The 19,836-nt window shown below is 41.4% G+C and overlaps 1 protein-coding gene across 1 annotated transcript; it reads left to right on the top strand.

Annotated features, from left to right (window-relative positions):
• The first annotated feature begins 6,351 nt into the window (after window positions 1-6,351).
• LOC118826235 (C-type mannose receptor 2-like) lies at window positions 6,352-18,730 on the top strand. Its single transcript, XM_036597140.1, has 6 exons — window positions 6,352-6,395; window positions 11,706-11,744; window positions 11,831-12,045; window positions 14,847-15,021; window positions 17,227-17,589; window positions 17,674-18,730. Exons 2-6 carry the CDS (start codon window positions 11,708-11,710, stop codon window positions 17,679-17,681), a joined length of 798 nt encoding a protein of 265 aa, XP_036453033.1. The 5' UTR covers window positions 6,352-6,395; window positions 11,706-11,707; the 3' UTR covers window positions 17,682-18,730.
• Window positions 18,731-19,836: the final 1,106 nt, after the last annotated feature.

Raw genomic sequence — 19,836 nt, 5'->3', positions numbered from 1 at the left:
TCAGGTATATGGAGCCGAGTAAATGTAACTAACACTCTTACTGTAACTAAAGCTAACCGGCTAAGCTTCCCACACCTCGCTAGTTAGCAGCATAGATAGAGAGGAAAAACTCAGGTTCAGGTGCCTGACATTCATAAATTATTATCAAAGAGATATTTTCCAGCATGAGCAGACCAGTATTGTTATTACTGTCAATCTTTATACTTGGTTTAAGGAAGCCATGCTTACCTTTATGCTAGCTATGCTATGCTAGCTAACAAACGTAGCTTATTTTGAGCTGTGAGGCCTGGAAGCAGTGCTAGTGATATGAATCACAGTGCAGTGAAAAACAGCTGGATAGGCAGTCAGGACAGAGTTACATTATGTGTACTGCATTTTAAGACAACTTACTATTAACGTCCTTCGTCTTCAGCGGTCTGTGCCGCGATGCCGGAGCAGAAAACAGAAACTCCCTCACAGCATCTCCTGAATCCCGCAATGTTAGATCACGTAATCACCTCGCACTGCACCAGAGACTGGGTTTACTTAGCCGGAATTTAACTGAATGTTGGCATCACTCACTCATCACTCAGTTGTTGAGCCAACGTAAATGCACTGAAAATCTTCAGAGAATATAGAGATTATTACTGTGATGAGTTGAATAAGGTGTGTTGGGAGCAGTAAAACACTGAAATGTGCAGGGCAGGGGGTTCTCCAGGACCAGCGTTGGGAGCCAATGAGTTAATCCAGTCCTTTTATTAACATAGTCATCAATGTGCATTTATTAAAAGGCAGAGGGCATTGGTTTGTAATTTGGCAATCACCAAAATATTGTGAATTTCAGTGGCCTTGTCATGAGCTTGAGGATTATGGAATTGGGTCAAAACAAGCTCCATTTAGCGGTTAGCCTTATCTTCAGGTCTATTACCTGGTTTTATTATTACATTACTGTGAGGTGGATTCGAACAGCACTACTATTACTGAGGGAGCTCCGAGTTCAGAGAACCATAAAAGGCAATTCACTTTGGAATTACTAAGATTAAGTGACCTGTATTAATCCCACAACAGGGAAATTTCACCTCCACATTTTACCCATCCGTGCAATGAAACACCACATACACACTAGTGAGCACACTTGCCCAGAGCAGTGGTCAGCCCTATCCACAGTGCCCAGGAAGCAGTTGGGGGTTAGACGCTTTGCTCAAGGGCACTTTAGTCACGTACTGTCGGCGCAGGGATCAAACCGGCAACCTTCCAGTCACAAGGCTGGTTTCCTAACCTCTAGCCCATGACTGCCCCTAAAACCCGTGACCTTGGCATTATCAGCACTTTATTACTTAGCAGAATTGTAAAAATAGATGTTGTAGATGTGAACTGGATTAAAATCATGGATCTTGTCAGTAATCACTCAAATTACAGGTAAAACTAAAATTCTGCTCCAATAGGGCTCATGAAAGTCATGTAATTAGAAGTTTGACTCTTTAAAATGAGCTTAAATTTTTGTTGGACCTAGCTGCTAATCACTTTGCTGATTTTACATATTCCAAGTCAGATTTTTTAGAAACTGAACAATTCACTTGTCTAATAGCTGGTTTAGTAGTACAGCTAAAATACACCTGTGATGATGTAAATTACTCCTTTACACATCACAATATAATGACTGATTGTAAACACTTACCTGTACTTACTTGACTGATTATCCTTGCTTTGAGGAGCAAAGAGAACTGAACGGGTTCACCTGTGAGTCCATCCTCTGTAGAGGAGGAGGGAAGGACAAAACCTGCAAGAAGAGTAAAACTGTTTAAGAAGTGTACAATGTATTGTGAATGCATATTAATGACGTTGTGAATGTAAATCTGATCAATAAGTGAAGAACATGAATTATTTACTGTTGAATGTAAATATATTTAAATAGCTGAAGCACTTGTTTTAACCCGGGCCAGTAAAATGGTATATTCTAGGGGAGGAGCACCCCAAATATAAGAAGCATTACTGGAGGGTATGAGAGGGAGATCCCTTCTTTCAGCTCAGTGGAGGTTTGAAGGTGATGAGTATAGACCTGTATGACTTTGCAGTCATTGGTCCGTTCCATAGTTGTAGAGACTATTTTTGTTTTGTTTTCGTTTGTGATGTGTGCGCGTGTAAATATGTATATAAGCCTGAGTGTTGGTGTGTAAATAAAGGTGACGGGGAGAAGAACTCTTGGAACAGCTGTATTTTATTCCAGTTACTTGGACCACTTGCCCGGCACTACCCATAAGGTGTGTCCCCTGCCACAGCATACTGCCAGGTTGAGGAACACACTTTATCACAACACCTTTTTTCCATGTAGGCAAAATATTTGCAAACCTACAAAAGAAATACAGTTCCAAAATACTGATTTTGGAAATAGCCCTATGCCCAAATAGCAAGACTCCTGAATTTGAGTCTTTCAATAGTTTTGGAGCAAAGACTATATTCCTGTGTCATTGTTTCCTTGTCAAATTCTTTTGCTAGTTCAGTGACAATAAACAAAATTTATTTGTGAACTGCTATGCAATCTACAGGGACATGTTGCCACACCTCCAAAGTTCAGTCTTAGAAGGTGGTTGCATTTTTTGCTTTTAACGTATAAAGTAATTCCAAACACATTCAATGATGTTGAGGTCTGGACTTCGCAGTGGCCAGTCCATTTTTCACAAGTCATACTCAAGTGCGCCACCAGAGGTCCTCGCCCTCTGAGTTCTAACTGTTGCCGAATCACACACACCTGTGCCTCATCAAGATCCCTACATAAGGCCCTCTCAGTTCTTTGTGACTCTGGATGTTGGACTTTGTTTTGGCCTTCTGTAATAGTTTCCCTGCTGCTCCTTGATGTTTTAACTGGGTCGTTCTACAGAAACGTCCATTTTTGTGTCCCTAGAGTTTAGAGATATATTATAACCATCCTGTTTACCAGTATCAGGTATTCTTATGGCAGGTAGTGTTTTTTGGGTCATTCCTCCTCCTATCCACTAGGGAGCTGTAGGGAGGTTGCCCTGTTCTTGCCCTGCTTCTTTCTTTTTTGGAACGTCTAAAAGGATGTATTGTTTCCTGTCCATGTGTTTACGGGAGACCAAGTTGCGCTAACATGCTAATGCTAATGTGCTAATGCTAACATGCTAAAAGTATGGTGGTTGGGAACTCACTTTACCCTCTTATGCAGAAGGAGACTTTATATTGCACAAATGCTGTGGCTGTTGTTGGGAGAAACTGAGGACTATTTGAAGGCTTGCTGAGTCTTGGTTCATTGCTTCACCCCAAGTTACATCTGTCCCGTTGGGCCTATGTCTCCTATAAGCTGCAATCTCCATGGACTGCTATAGACTGGTGGGACCAAACTATTTTCCTCTTTAAGGATTACCCTAAACCAAAACCCATGCTAAATAGCTTATGGACTATTGTTGTTTTTTTTTTGAAAGACTGTGTGTTCTGAATGTTGGATTGTTTGGGGAGGGGTTCTATCCTCTATTGTGTTTTTCTACATTTTAGATAAAAATAGTCTCAGATACTTCCTGTTTCATTGTGGTTCTGTTGGTCACCTTACTCACCTCTTTGGCTGTATATATATATCTCTCATCAAGAATTCCAAGCACCACAGAAGTGCTGTGTAAAGGCTGAGTGAGAGAGGAAATAAAGGTAACGAGCTTGTGAGCTCTGGCTATTTTGACCCAAGAGTGTCCAGCAGTTTGCCAGGGTAAGACAAATTTCCCATGTTCCTCGCTACCTGCAGTGAATTTGTACCCCATCGTTTTGATGGTATTTTAAGTATCAAATATTGGTAAATTAGCAGATTATATTTTGGGCTATTATAAAACACTAGCAGACCGATACACTGGTTGATGCACGTCACTTGCAGTAAATAAACAAATGAGGATGTAAAGCAGGTGGGCTGAGCATTCCGGGCATCATTATCAACTCGTAGGTTTGGGAAGAGAGAACATTCAAACTAGAACCACCAGGTTCAAGAACAGTTTCTACTCACAAGCTATTAAACTGGTCACACCCAGAGCACCACCAGATCATGAAGACAAACACTAGTCTAACTGTGTGCACACTGTACTGTAATGTTATTCTGAACCGCTGACTGACGTCATACTTGATCTAGTGTTCTTACTATTGTTTAGAAAACTATCTGTGAAACTTGCACACATATTTTGCATATATATATATAGTAAATGAAATAAATTATGGGTGAATTCTGACTTTTGCACTATGCTGTATATACCTGCCACTTGTATGTTTATAAACAGGTGACAAATTAATGGAAGCACCAACATAAAGTGCCTCAGTAAGTTGTGGGCCACCATGAGCCACCAGAGCAGCTTCAATGCACCTTGGGGTAAATTCCACAAGTGTATTTGAGGGATGGAACACCATTCTTCGAAAAGATATCCACCTATTTTTCACACGGCAGCTGTATTTCAAGATTATGACCTAAATATCCGATTCTTGAACAAAAGTGTTGCCCATCACTGTTTTAGGTACATCAAGGAACATGTGCTTACTTGGTTCTCATGTTCCATGTGCCATTAAGTGAGATGTTTTGGGAAAACAAGCAGTTTGTGGCTGTTACTATAGCTGAGTGCAAGAATCTTATGAACATAAACCTCTCAAAAAAGCACATAGCTTCTTAAAGCCCTGTTGTTATTGTTGAAATTGGTGCACATTAAACATTGCTGTGCAACAGCATTGCTTTATGGTCTTATGGCTGTACATGATGGTGTAAACAAAATGTTTGAAATGAAGTGAAAATGAAAGGACTTCGTTTGCATGAGTAACTTGTGTAGGCTATAAATAGGATCCTCTGACTAAAACAGGTTTAGGTTTCTGTTGAAAAATCGATTGCAAACATCAGCACATGAGCTTTCAAGCATCCCAAAAATAAATTATTCATATGTTGATTTATTCTGTTACGATCCTGGGGGTGTACAGTGTTTTATTTGTGCTCCCATAGGCTTGGTGTCTGGAGGGCTCTGTTTGGGAACAGCAGGGGGCGCTCCAGTTACTTAAGGGCCGGTGAGACACTGCAGAAGGAGGAGAGGGCTGTTTTAGTGGTTGCACCTGTGCCATCAGTCGCCACCTGACCAGACCAAGCACCCAAACCTTTTGTTTGTGGACTCGTGCTGTTGTATGAGTTTGCCTAATTACTTGTAAAGCTCTCTCTTTGTAAGTAAGGGGGTGAGTGCCCTACGTTTCTCTTGTATATTGTCTTCTCCAGGTTTGGGACAGGAAGGCAGCCTTACTGTTGTAACTTTGTTTTGAGTTAGATGAGTTTTTAGTCATCTTTTTGTTTCTAGTTTGTTTTTGGCCTTATCTCACCCCCTGAAGTTTATCTTTTCTATAAGCTCATCTGCATTTGACCAGTATAAAACTAGACTTACCAGCTTTTACAAGATGGTGCCTTTAACTTATACAAGTTAAAAGAAATAAATGCTGATAATTGGTCAAATATTTGTAGTTGGTGGTGGCTTGGTCTGGTAGTTGGATGGCGTTGGCTCATTTTTTTTATGTACCGCCTTAAATTTTCCCCTAGACATTGGAGGTCATAACAATTCCCATACTTCCATTATAGTAGGAAGTTGTTCGCATTCAGCATTTTGTCAGAAGTTATGTCCATAAGATGCTCAAAGCATCACAGGATTGATTGCCTCAAATGTGTGTTTTTGATGATGATGGAGAGTGCTGTCCAAAAATCTCCCACAGACGTTTAATTCGGTTAAGATCTGATGACTGCATATGCCATAGCATATCATATCATTTTCATACTGATTAAACCACCCTTTGTGCTCAGTGGAGGGCCACTGTCATCTTGGATAAGACCACTCTAATCAGGAAATGTTTCAGGAAAAAGGTGATCAGTCAGAATAACTTTCTATACATTTGAAGTGGACCCAAGCCATTACAGCACAACAGAGCCTCACAGCAGGGGTCAAGCATTCAGGCCAGAACTGTTAATTTGGTGTATGCGACCCATGCTCCAGAATATGGTGAAAGATGACCCATCTGAATATATCACTTTCTCCATGTCTTTGTAGACCAGTGCCTTTGTAATGTCTTTGTAATGGGTTTATGCTCTGCAACCCTATAATATCCCGCTCTGTGTCATTGTGGATGGACTGTTCTAGCAGACACAGTCTGACCATGGCCTGCAGCGATATTCATTCATTCAGTCACCTGCTTCCTAACAATGAGATGCCTGTTATTTACTGTATGACTCTGATTACTGTATGACTCAGTTCTGTGTAGCTGTTACTTTGCATTATTTACAGTAACATGTTCATATGTAAATCAGCCTCAGAACAAAGAGAGGCTTGATAGGATTTGGATTCCTCTGTTATCTCACAGAACTCGGACTGCAGGAGACACGCACAGACTAATCAACCAGTTGTTGACCGGTAAGAAAACTTTAGGAACTTACTAAGATTACTTACTGAGCTTCATCCAACCAATAGCATTCATTTTTAATATTCATCTTTAAGAAAGCTTCATTTTATATAAAGCAAAACATAAGAAATTTGGCTCTTAAAGAAAATACTGTACTTTTATATATGTTATTGTCAACTATAATTATCATTTCTGTATGTTTTTTATATTCACCCTTTTCTCTGAGCTTCTTTGTATGTTGCGAGTTCAATTCCAAAAAATCTTCACACAGTGTATGAAATGCCCATGAAACAGAAAGCAGGGATTAGTAAATTCTATTTTATGCATTCAATTAAATCAAATCAAATCACGTTTATTGTCATATCACATTTACACAGGTGGAAAGTGAGTGGAAAATCTTAGGTGCATAGCCCCCTTACAGAATTTAAATTATATATATATATATATATATATATATATAATCTAATATCTAAGAAGAAAAAAAAATATGTATATGTACAGTTGTACAGTAATAAGTTAAGAAATAAAACTATGAAATGTGCTGTTGTACGCATTCTGTATGTGCAGTGAGTCTGAGGTTGATAAAGAAATGAGATGCAGGTACACAGGGATAGAATACCAATATAGAAATCTTCCAGATTATACAAGATATGGATATAAGATGTACAAGATGTCAATCTATGTGTGTAAGTACAGATTTGCTAGATTGAAGGTGCAGAGGATCAGTAAGTTTAATGAGATGTGGATGAGGTGCAGTGACAAGCCTGTAGACCGATACACCAGCACTACTACACTTTTTGATGAACCCGGTATGAGTCTGCATATTCGTCAATGGTATAGTTTGACGCCTCGCGGAACATCTCCCAGTCTGCATCATCACAACAGTCCTGGAGCGCAGAATCCGATTGGTCCGACCAGCGGTGGACCTCTCTGATGGTAGGCAGTGCCCTTTTCAGCTTCTGCCTATACATGGGCAGGAGTGGAATGGAGAGATGATCCGATTTGCCAAATGGAGGTCGGGGTAGGGCTTTGTACGCCTCACGGATGGGGGAGTAGCAGTGGTCCAGCGTGCGTGATTTTCGTGTGCTGCATGAGATGTGTTGGAAGTACTTTGGAGCAACTTCCTTAAAGTTCGCTTTGTTGAAGTCCCCAACAACAATGGAGACAGCCCCCGTGCGCGCAGTCTCCTGCCTGTTAACAGCCTCGTACAGTTTCCCGAGCGCCAGGTTTGTGTCAGCCTGTGGTGGGATGTACATGGCAGTGACAGTAACCCCTGAAATCTCTCTAGGCAGCCACAGGTGTCTGCACAAGATGATTAGATATTCCAAGTCCGGGGAGCAGAAAGACAAAGTGTACATTCCTCTGATCACACCAAGCATTGTTGATCATAACGCATACACCTCCCCCTTTGCTCTTCCCGGAGAGGTCCTTTGTTCTGTCTGCACGGTGCACAGAGAAGCCCGCGGGCTCAATGGCCTCTGTGAGGCAGATTATACAGCAGTCCCATGTTTCTAGCTGGAAAGAGATTCGTGCTCTGAGTTCGCTGATTTTGTTGTCCAGGGATTGCACGTTTGCCAGTAGTATGCTGGGGAGTGGGGGGTGATTAGCATGCCGTCTCAGCCTGACCAGAACTCCGGCTCTCCTGCCTCTTTTCCGGCGTCTGCGGTGTTTCCTCGGTCGGTAGGCCCAGATGAATGGGGCCTCTCTGAGGTTCCCGAACAATGGATCTGCGTTCAGGAGCTCAAAGTCCAGTTTTCGCTGAGTGATCGTCGATCTGATTTCCAAAAAGTGTTTTCCTGTCGTAAACGAAGGTGCTGGCAACATTTAGTGCAAAAGTAGTGACAAATAAAAACAAAATTAACAAAAAACGAACAGAAGTTAAGGGAGCTCGCAACACAGCAGCCATGCTCGGTGCCATCTTGGACCCATGTTCAATTGGACCCAAATTCAGTACAAAAACGCAATATTGTATGTTCTAATTCATGAACTTTTTTTTTTTTTTTAGTATGTGCTCATTCCAAGTACGAGTTTACACACTGGTAATAACAGTGTTACCTTGCCACTGTATTACATCACCTTTCCTTTTAATAGCACTTAATAATCATTTGGGGACTGAAGACACAAACAGATCCAGACCCCAATACAGACTTTATCTTTTTCCTGTTGTGATACTGAGTCTTGTAATAGCTGCACAAACTTAACCCCTTAATGTCCCAGACTTATTACATGCTAAGGTGTATTATTCAGTAACTACAGGGACTTCAATGCAAACTGGTTGAGCTATTCTCAGGTTACAGAAGTTTGTAGTAAAACTTTGGGCCCTTCAGGGGTTAAGGTTCCTTCATTGTTATATTTTGCACATCATCATGCACCACACTTCTCAATAGGAGATAGACAGACCACTCTAGCACCCATACTCTCTGACTATGCAGCCATGCTCTGGCAGCATGTGCAGAATGTGACATATGTTCTTCAAAGTATGTATATATCCCTCAGCGTTAATCTGAAAAAACCAACAGCTTTCTTTCTCTGCCAGTTTATAGTAAAAACACCAGAAAAACTACAGATAATAAAAGAAAACCAGGAAAACGAGTAGACAGGGCTGTGTGTACATGCAACGATTTTTGCCGATTAAATACATTCCAATTGTGGATTGAGGTGTTTACATGCTCACTCTACTCAATTATCTGATGGAAAATCTCCGTTTACACATCAACTACAAGAACTCCGATCCAAAATTACAAGCATGTGTAAAGAACCACCAGCAGTGTAGACGTTACCGTGACAACAAGCATCACGTGAGTCCAGAGTGAGACAGCAGCAGTGTCTTACCTGAGTACGAGAGGAAGACGTTATGTTCTGAGACCAGGGATGAGCAAGTAGCTAAGTGGTGCGCTACTTTTTGCAGCGAGCTACAAATTTTTGTAGCTAACAGCTGTAGCCACTGCAGTTTTATGAAATGTAGCTAGTAGCTGTAGTGCCTACAAATTTTTGTGTAGCTATAGCGATAATTTTCACTACAATTTCACTACAGGATTCAGGCTATCCGCGCAAAATCTGAACCGCAGAACGCGGTCATTAACAGGGCTGGTGGTGATGGTGCTGCGGACAGTTCGAGCAAACGGTCACGCGCTGGTCCCACGCGCTGATCACCCCTTACTAGTAGACATCTTGGCAGTTAATAAGTCTCAGTATGTGCTGATGTACAAGTAAGGGCTGAAAATATAATGTAAATGCCAACACAGACTTACTTTGCTCTGCTTTAATCTTTAGCTCAGCTGTAGCCACTTCTCTCGTATCAGGAAAGTTTTCCATGAGTTTCTTGTAAAATGTCTCTCAATGTTTGTCTTTTTACGAGGCTGAAGTTGCTTCTCATTCGAATTGTCCCCTTCCACCTTAAATGGTGCCTGAGCCGCCAGATTTAATTTAAATGGTGCCTGCTGCACCATTTAAGATGGAACTGGAGAATGTGAACGAGGAGCAGGAGAATGAGAAGCGACTTCAGCTTCGCAAGTTGTTGCAGATTAAACATATCAGGAAACCGGCTGAGTACTTATAAATGCAAATAAGACCATCTCCAAATTATCAATGTTCGTCTTGAATCTCTCTGTTTGCTGTTTCATTATCTGCATTGCTGTGTGGCCAGCAGTCTGGGGGTCAGTGTTCAGCGTTAAAGGTTGGTGAATTTGCAGTTATGCGTGTTTAAGGCCATTTATTGTGAAAACTGTGTTAGAACTGTATGTTAATGATTTTACAGCAAAGGAGGATTGTTATTTTACCTGGCAATCTAGTTCTGCTGTGGAGCCACAACAGCTCTGCAGCAGTGGAGAGATTATTCAGGCCTGATTTTCACCCAGAGCCAGGGTCACTGATGAGAATTTTGAGGCTAAAGTGTTGCTGATGTTTAAGAAAGGACTCTGAATGTAATGTTTGTACGTACACTATATTGCCAAAAATTATTCAATCACCCATCCAAATCACTGAATTCAGGTGTTCCAATCACTTCCATGGCCACAGGTGTATAAAACCAAGCACCTAGGCATGCAGACTGCTTCTACAAACAGTAGTGAAAGAATGGGTCACTCTCAGGAGCTCAGTGAATTCCAGCGTGGTACCGTGATAGGATGCCATCTGTGCAAGTCCAGTTGAGAAATTTCCTCACTACTAAATATTCCACAGTCAACTGTCAGTGGTATTATAACAAAGTGGAAGTGATTGGGAACGACAGCCACGAAGTGGTAGGCCACATAAAATGACCGAGCGGGGTTAGCAGATGCTGAGGCTCATAGTGCGCAGAGGTCGGCAACTTTCTGCAGTGTCAATCGCTACAGACCTCCAAACTTCATGTGGCCCTTCAGATTAGCTCAAGAACAGCGTAGAGAGCTTCATGGAATGGGTTTCATTGGTCGAGCAGCTGCATCCAAGCCTTACATCACCAAGCGCAATGCAAAGCGTTGAATGCAGTGGTGTGAAGCGCCGCCACTGGACTCTAGAGCAGTGCAGACGTGTTCTCTGGAGTGACCAATCACGCTTCTCTGTCTGGCAATCTGATGGACGAGTCTGGGTTTGGCGGTTGCCAGGAGAACGGTACTTGTCTGACTGCATTGTGCCAAGTATAAAGTTTGGTGGAAGGGGGATTATGCTGATTATGAGCCAGGCCTTCTCGTCCAACATCAGTGTCTGACCTCACAAATGCGCTTCTGGAAGAACGGTCAACAATTCCCATAAACACTCCTAACCCTTGTGGAAAGCCTTCGCAGAAGAGTGGAAGCGGTTATAGCTGCAAAGGGTGGGCCGACATCATATTAAACACTATGGATTAAGAATGGGATATCACTCAAGTTCGTATGCATGTGAAGGCAGATGAGCGAATACTTTTGGCAATATAGTGTATTTCCACAGGCAGGTGCCGAGTTCCTCATGGACACTGATGCTAGTGACCATCGTACTCTCTCAAGTACAGTAATCAGAGGGTCAACGCGCATTACAGCCGTTGAGTAAGTCAGAGCAAAATTATTGTGTAACGTGGAAGGGACTGGCTGTTGTGGTGGGGCTGCACCAGTTTTCGGTCCTACCTGCGTACTGTTGACACATCATTGACCTGGCTCATGTAGTTCAAAAAGACTGAGGGTCAGCTAGCGAGGTCGATTGTGCCATTACAGGAGTAAAACTTTCCATTTAGCACCATGCTGGGCAGATGGTTACCATAACTAAACGAAAAGTGACATGTAATGTCACTTAAGCAGCATGATCTAATGTGCTGGTAGTAAAGACTGTTGAGGTGTTTAATGTGTGAACTGTGTCTCTCTTGTTCTCCACAGTCATGAGTTCAGCTCTGTATCTGATCCTGCTTTTCTCAGGTCAGTGTAGCTTCATGATCATCTGTAAAACTCTCTGCTGCTTCATTACTGTACTGTCATGCTGATGAGAGCTTTCATCTCTACAGCTCTGTGGACTCTCTCCTTCTGTGGGACTCGTCAGTTTTATGTGGTGAATGAAAATAAGAACTGGATCGACGCTCAGAAATACTGCAGAGAGAAATACATTGACCTGGCCACCATTGAGAGCTACGAGGAAATGAACCCTCTATTAACTCTTGTCAGTGGGACAGCAGGCCATTTCTGGATAGGACTGAGACAGAAATTTGAACAGAACACCATTGTAAGAAATGTTGAAAATATATAGGCAAGAACTAATTCAGTAGAATATGATAAAACTTGCTCCAAAACCAGCAATAGCAGATGTTTACATATCACTGCACCTGATCTTTATTAATGTATTACTTATTTTAATTATTCTACTGTAAATATAACTCATGCTCTGTAGAGGTCTATGTTAGACGTACATTTGTGACACTTGTGGCTCAGAGAGTTGGGATGGATCCATCTGCAGGTTTATTTAGAACCGGGCAATCCACAAAATCGTAGTCAAAAACACAAAGTAAAGGGGTCAGCACAGAAAGTAGTGAGACACAAAAGAACTGCCAATGCTTCAGTGGAATGCTGTGTTTTGGAGAGTATTTGAGGTGAGGCTGATTAGGGTGGTAATGAGGGGCAGCTGATGAGCAGAGAGATTGTCAGGGAAGCTGAGCTAGTACTCAGGGGAGAGTTGGCCAGGAGGGGAATTGCTGACAGTAGTGTCTCAAACGGGCTGCCCAAGATGCCAAGCAGTCTCAGAGTTGGATGGTCAGGGTGGTCTCGAATGAGTGAGAGGTCCAGAATGGAGGGTTCAACCACGCCACCTAGAGTCCAACAGGGTCCAAACCAGGTATGCAAGTAACAGATCAATGTGCCTGCATCTGTGTTTGCATCACCAGCGTAGCTACATTGTTACTGATGCCTATGTCATTACCACAGCAACCCATGCAGACAGGTTGGTGACACCTGAACATGCAAATCAGATCTGATCACTTGCAAATAACAGTGCAGAGAGTTGTTACAAAATATCTGATTTGATAAAGAAGACTATGTACAAATATGTTAAACAAGGAATAATCTGAGGAAAATTTAACATTTTAAAGTGATTTAGTTCCTGTTCATAAGCCGGGTTGTTCCAGCCTGGATGCTGCTGTATCTCCTGACTCTCTCCACTTTTGGCTCCATTAATGAAAAGGGGAGAGTGACCACCCCTCTGCAGCTTCCTGTAGTCCACAATCATCTCCTTAGTTTTCCTGATGTTAAGACAGAGGTTGCAGTCATGGCACCACTCTGACAGATCGCTAACCTTGTCTCTGTAGGCTGTTCCGTCTCCATCTGTGATAAGGCCTAGGATGGTAGTGTCATCAGCAAACTTGAAGATACACTGTATAGTCCAAAGGACGATGAGGGGGCAGTTGCACAGCTTTGGCTTTACTGAAAACCGCTGAAAAGTCATATTCAGTGGGGAGCATCACTTGCTGTTGTGTGTCCGGGTTCTCAATGGAAATGGTCAGGCACAGAAGAGCTACACAGTGGGCATGGCAGGAAGGACAGAAATGAATGAGATCTCTAGTAGACCAGGACTATGTGGGGTTATGACTGGCTAGCCAGGGGTATCCTAATACTATAGGATTTTCAGGGGAGTCTATGATAAACAACAATGCTGTTTAATTATGAATGAAACTAATGGTGAGCTCTAAGGGACAATGGTGTCAGTATCAGTGCCTACTGGTTGGCCATCAATCCCCTTGATTTCAAGGGACTGGGGAATTGACAGGATAGAGCAAAAGATCTATCAATAAAATTCCAAGCCTCCCTCAAATCAATCAAGGCTGAAATGACAATCATCTTTGTTGAAAAGCTTCTTTGAATCGTTGTTCAAACAAAACAAAGTCAGCATTCCCAAAGGCATGCTGTGGTTGCCTACCTGAGAGCTTTTCCAGTGAGCAGGGAAAGGACTGTTTTAGCATTATCTGATGCAAAGGCAGACAGGAAACAGCGGAAATAAAGTGAATGCAGCATTGGCCCTTGCATATACGTGGAGCCCCGTGGTAAATAGGCAATAGTGGAGCTGTGGTTGTTTGGTGACCTATAGCCGGGAAGTTGTCTGGAGTTGAGATTTGGTTGCGGCTGCAGGGCACGGTTTAGTTGAAGTAGGTGTTGCTTGTGTGAGCACAGCAACCTCCCCTGGGCCAGTACTGCCTCATGAAGCTCTGGTAGGCCCACCGGATCTGAAGGCAGTCAAGTATTCTGTGACAACTGAGCCTCAGAGAGTCAAGATAGATCCATTCACAGTTTTTTTTAGAACAGGACAATCCACAAAATCATAGTCAAAAAAAAAATAATAGAGCAAAGAAGTCAGCACAGAAATACAGTGTAAAAACTCAGGCAACTAAGCAAAGGGGCAAAAAAACAAAAGTCCAAAAGACAGGGCATGGTACCAGTACATCAAAGGAAACAAAGTGCTGTGTTTGGGGAGTATTTGAGGTGAGGCTGATTAGGGCAGTAATGAGGTGCAGGTGTTATGATCAGAGAGGTTGTCATGGAAAATGAACTAGTATTCAGAAGAGAGAGACCTCTGGTGTCCAAGTGGGGCATTGTTATCAATATTACTTCAATAAACAAACACACACACACACACACACACACACACACACACACACACACACAGAGGTGCTGGAGCCTATCCCAGTGGTCACTGGGGTAGAAGGCAGGAAACACTCTGGATAGGTCTTCAATAAACACCATTTATTATTTATTTATTTATTTATTTTTTATTTTTACTGTTCCATTACCACATTTTAATGTGTTATTATGCACATCTTCCTAATTTTATAGCTTCCTTTTTCTAACTGTTTATTAAATGTGTTCTACGGCACACATTTATGTATAGTTTAGAAACTTTTTGAAATATCCACATCAACAATTTGCTCAACTCCCTACAAGATTTATGTGACTGTGATGATTATTTGATCAAGTATGATAAACAACACTGAGAGGTCAGTGTTTGAACAGTTCACTGATCAGGTATTAATGTGTTTCTAGAGCTGGATCTGGTCAGATGGGAGTAACTCCTCATACACATACTGGAACACTGGAGAGCCAAACAACGGAGTGGATGATCTCTGTGTGGAATTATCATATTACTCTGCATATTACCCTGCATACAGATGGTATGATTCAGACTGCAGTTCTCAAAAAACATTCATCTGCTATAAAGGTGAGTAGTATAAGATGATAAATGCAGAACTGTTACAGAGTCAATTCATCCTCTTTTAATGTTTGTGTTTGGAGCAGTTACACTGACTCACTGCTTTAATCTAGTCTGAATAGTGAATTATAGGATGCATTTCTGGATTTCTGTTTATATATGGCTTCTTCTTTACATGGTAGAGGTTTAAACTGCATCTGTGGATGCAGCAAAGAACTGTGTTCCCAGACAGCGTTTTTTAAAGTGTTCCTGAGCCTATGCAGTGATTTCCACTACAGAATCGCGTCTGTTTCTAATGCAGTGTCCCCTGAGGCCCCAAAGCTCACGGCCAGCCAATATTCATTCTCGGCCTTGTCACTTGCATACGGAGATTTCTCTGGATTCTCTGAATCTTTAATGATGGTGTCAGTAACAGTATCAGTGCTGTAGAAAATCTTTGATCTTGCCATGGAAGAGATTCAGGAGACTGGGGTTTGCAGAAATAATGATGGTTTTATTAAATGAGTGCTCAGTATTCCTGCCTTAGTCTCACCCCAATCTGAACAGCAGCTCAGACACACAGCTTTTATGCTATGCAGCTGACCCCCCACCCCCAATAGAGTCATACAGAACAGAGTGGGACATTTGAATCCTGTCGTAAATACCTTACTGTGTTCTGCCCCAGGACATCCTTCTTAGGGGGTGTTGTAAGGTCATTTGGTGTAATTGTTCAAACCACGAGAACAGAAATGGAGGTGGCTTTTTAAACCCTTCAGCATTTATACTGTTTAATAATGAATAACAATCAAAACAAAGGAAAATAAACAGAAAACTAGTAAATACATCAAAATAAAACAACTCCCAACAGTGCCCATCAGTCCCCTTGATTTTAAGGGGACTTTACAAGGGATCAGGGGAATAGACAGGGATAGAGCAAAAGATCTATCAGTAAAATTCCAGGCCTCCCTGGAATCAATCAAGGCTGAAATGACAATCGTCTTTGTTGAAAAGCTTCTTTGAATAGTTGTTCAAACAAAACAAAGTCTGCATTCCCAAAGGCTGAGAACTCCAGACTGCGGGGGACTACCTGAGAGCTTTTCCAGTGAGCAGGGAAAGGACAAACACTGTTTTAGCATTATCTGACCAGACAGGAAGCGGCTGAAACAAAGTGAACGCTGCATTGGAAAGCCCTATCATAAATGTGGAGCCCTGTGGTAAATCAGGAATAGTGTAGCTGTGGTCGTTTGATAACCTGTAGCCGGGAAGTTGTCTGAAGTGGAGATTTGGTTGTGGCTGCAGGGCACAGATAGAGTGAATGAGCTCCTCCTCAGTGCGGTTTAGTTACAGTAGGTGTTGCTTGTGTGAGCACAGTAACCTCCCCTGGGCCAATGCTACATTGAGAAACGTTATTCTTGTGTTGTACTATTTACCTGCGCAGTCTTTTACAGAGTGGTGAACCCCTCTGCATCTTTACTTCTGAACGACTCAGCCTCTCTGAGATGCTCTTTTATACCCAGTCAGGTTACTGACCTGTCACCAAATAACCTAACTAGTTGTGAGATGTTCCACCAGGTGTTTTGTTTAGCATTACATAACTTTGCCAGTCTTTTGCTGTCCCTGTCCCAACTTTTGTGCAGTGCGTTGTTGGCATAAAATTCAAAATATGTTTATATTTTTATCATTCAGCATGGTGAGTACACTGCAGTTAAACTGTCATCGAAAGCAGTGTGTCGTCAGCTTTTCAGCAAGTTTGCATTAGCAAAGTAACCTGTGAGTGTGAGCTGCGTATTTGTCTAAACTATGCATCTAAATGATCAAGCGAAACATTATGACCACCTCCTTGTTTTTCCTGATTAATCAAAAAAAAAATCAAAGCCATGTGCTATTTTTGTTTCAGTGTAGTGAGTGAAATTGTTGTTGAAGTGATTTTTTTAGTTTCATTATGTTTCTAATGAAAATGGAAAAGAAAATTGAAAGTATAGATATACAAGGACAGATGGAAGACAGTTGTGTTTGTTACACGGCTGTAACATGTGGAACATTGTTCTTTTGCACGTACGGGTCAGTTCAGAAGTCAGACCTTTTCAGACTAATGTAGGATGCAGACTCCACTGAAAAGACAATGGGAACAAACAGTGATACATATAGAATCCTCAGTGAATAGTGTGTACAGTAAACAGTGAGGGACTGATCTGATGTACTGATGTGTGAACTCTTGTTCTTTCTCTACTCAAGACCTTCCGCTCATCCTGATTAACCAGAACAGGACGTGGAGAGAAGCTCTGAGATACTGCAGAGAGAATCATGTGGATCTGGTCTCTGTTCACACTGAGGAAATTCAGCACTGGGTGGAAACAGCTGTTTATTATGCCTCCACTGCTAATGTGTGGATGGGTCTGCGTCACACCTGTGCTCAGAACCTCTGGTTCTGGGTGAGTGGATCGACTATGTGCTACCAGAACTGGGCTCCGGGGAACGGGACAGGGGTGGAAGACTGCAGTGGAGGAGAAAGAACAGGAGCGGTGCAGTCTGGAAGTAAGAAGTGGGTCAGTCTGCCAGAGAATCAGAGACTCAACTTCATCTGCAACACCTCTGAGGGTGAGACCAAGGTTTCTGTACATTCTAATAACAAATATATCCATATTCAGATATGAAATTATAATTACTTTTGTTTCTTTTCAGACCTTTAGATTAAGGATTCAGGCAACCATCATTGAAGCTGGATCTACATACTGTCCTCCACATTAGTGTGCCTTATTTCATTACAGTCTGATTTTATTACTGAATTTGTCTGTTTTCTGTGATACATTAGCACATTTATTAAATCCATAAGCAATTCATAAGAAACATTTAAAAACTTCCCAATATTTATCAGCTCCAAAAATCTCTTTATACCGTTGACTAGTGGCCCTTAGGTGGCCCTTTTCATTCTGAAAGTTAACCTAAAGGTATATAATTCAAAAACTTATGTACACATTATATGTCAAAGTGTGTAGACGTCTGTTCATCCAATGCTTCTTCTGAAATTGAGGGGCTTAATAGCAAGTTTGTTCCCCTTTGCCGTAGTACCAGCATCTACTCGTCTGGGAAAGCTTTACACTAGATGTTGAAACATTCTTGTGAGGACTACAGGAGGATTAGTGAGGTCAGGTGGATGTTGGATGATGGTACTGATGATGTTAGTTCTGCATCACTCCAACTCATCCCAAAGGTATTTGATGAACTCCATATTTCACAGAACCACAGTGCAGCGTTGGGGGGCTTTATCCCCCAGTATTGGTATAAAGCTCATGTACAGCTGTGCCAGAGTGTCTCATTCTATTGCTTAGATTAAACGAGCTGAATACCTGTGACAGCAATAGATGCTTCTCTAAGTGGCTACATTTACAGCATTGGACAGACATTCTTATCCAGAGCAACTTACAATTTGCTCATTTTTACACAGGCAGGCAAATGTAGTGTTAGGAGTCTTACCCAATGACTCTTTTTTGAATAGGGTAGGGTTCAATTTATGTCCCAATACCAAGTGGCTGCTGTTTTTTTAAGGTGAAGGGCTTTGTACTTTAACTTAAAAATAAATTAAACATTTTTGCAGTTAAATGATTACAAAACATTTTTTTCTGTTTTTGTTGTTATCTTAGATTGTGTCTGGATTTGCCTTATGATGTTATTCTGTGAGTGTGGAACTCTTAAGTGTGTCATTCAATGACCTCCTCACCATTCTGGCTGGTTTTCAGTGGCTTTACTGCCTTTTTCTGAATAAATGAGCAGCTTCAAACAAAAAGGATGGTGTCACCTGACTCTTCTTCTGCACGACACCACAATATTTTCATTACAATCTTCCAGTAACACCATAATTACAATATTATTTGGCTCATTTACAAGCAATTTAATGTTAAATGAATGACTTTTCCTTATCAATCTATACAATTTAGTATAAAAGTAATTTTCCCCAAGCTGTGCAGGAATTCGGCCCTCCAGGATGAGAGTTCCCCACCACTGCCTTAATCTTAGCATTATATAACAAAGTGCTGATTCTGACTCTACGTATGACAACATTATGGCTTACACTGCCAAATCAACAATGAAAGGAAAGACGAAAGAAAAGAAATTGTAAAGAAAAATGATGAACTACAACAAGGACAAACAGCCTCTGTATAGCTTTCCAAGGTAGTTAAAGGGCATGAAGTGTAACAGGTGCTCTAAATTAGTAACTGTTCTGCAGAACATCTCCATCTAACTGCGCAGCAGATGTAGTTAAGTAGTCTTTGTGACTGAACTCCTGCCTTTCACGACGGACTAATAAACCTTTTCTCAGAGTCACTTGGATCTTTTCTTATTGTCATCAACAATCCTCAATCATGGTAAACTGGGCATGTTTAGCATTTTGACACCTGTCATGTTTCTCCACTCATTTATTTAGTTTTTTCCTTTCTTTTCACTGCGTAGGTTCATGATTACTTAGTGTGGAACATCTCTCAGCCCCCCTCTACCCCATTCTTTATTAGAAAGGGGCCACAATAGGACCACCACTGACCAATTAATGTTTGGGCTTTCTTAGCATTACAAACATAACACAGAATGGTACGAACATAGATAAAAAATTTTTACATTTTTTAAAAAGTTTGGTCAAAAGTAAAATAATGAATGCAATTGAAGGAAATAAATAAATCACTGAACTTAGTTATTAGTTATTAAAAAGCACAGCATATTTATATATATATGTATATAAAGGTGTAAATGATTCATTTTACGACATATCTGATACGTTTGATATGTTGCTTCCTAACAATGAGATTCCTGTTATTTGTTGTATGACTCAGCTCTGTGTAGCTGTTCATTTGC

Source organism: Colossoma macropomum, unplaced genomic scaffold (genome assembly GCF_904425465.1).
Source record: "Colossoma macropomum unplaced genomic scaffold, Colossoma_macropomum, whole genome shotgun sequence".
Taxonomy (NCBI): Eukaryota; Metazoa; Chordata; class Actinopteri; order Characiformes; family Serrasalmidae; genus Colossoma; species Colossoma macropomum.
The sequence above is the reverse complement of the archived record's forward strand: the minus strand, read 5'-3'. Positions and strand labels throughout refer to the sequence as shown.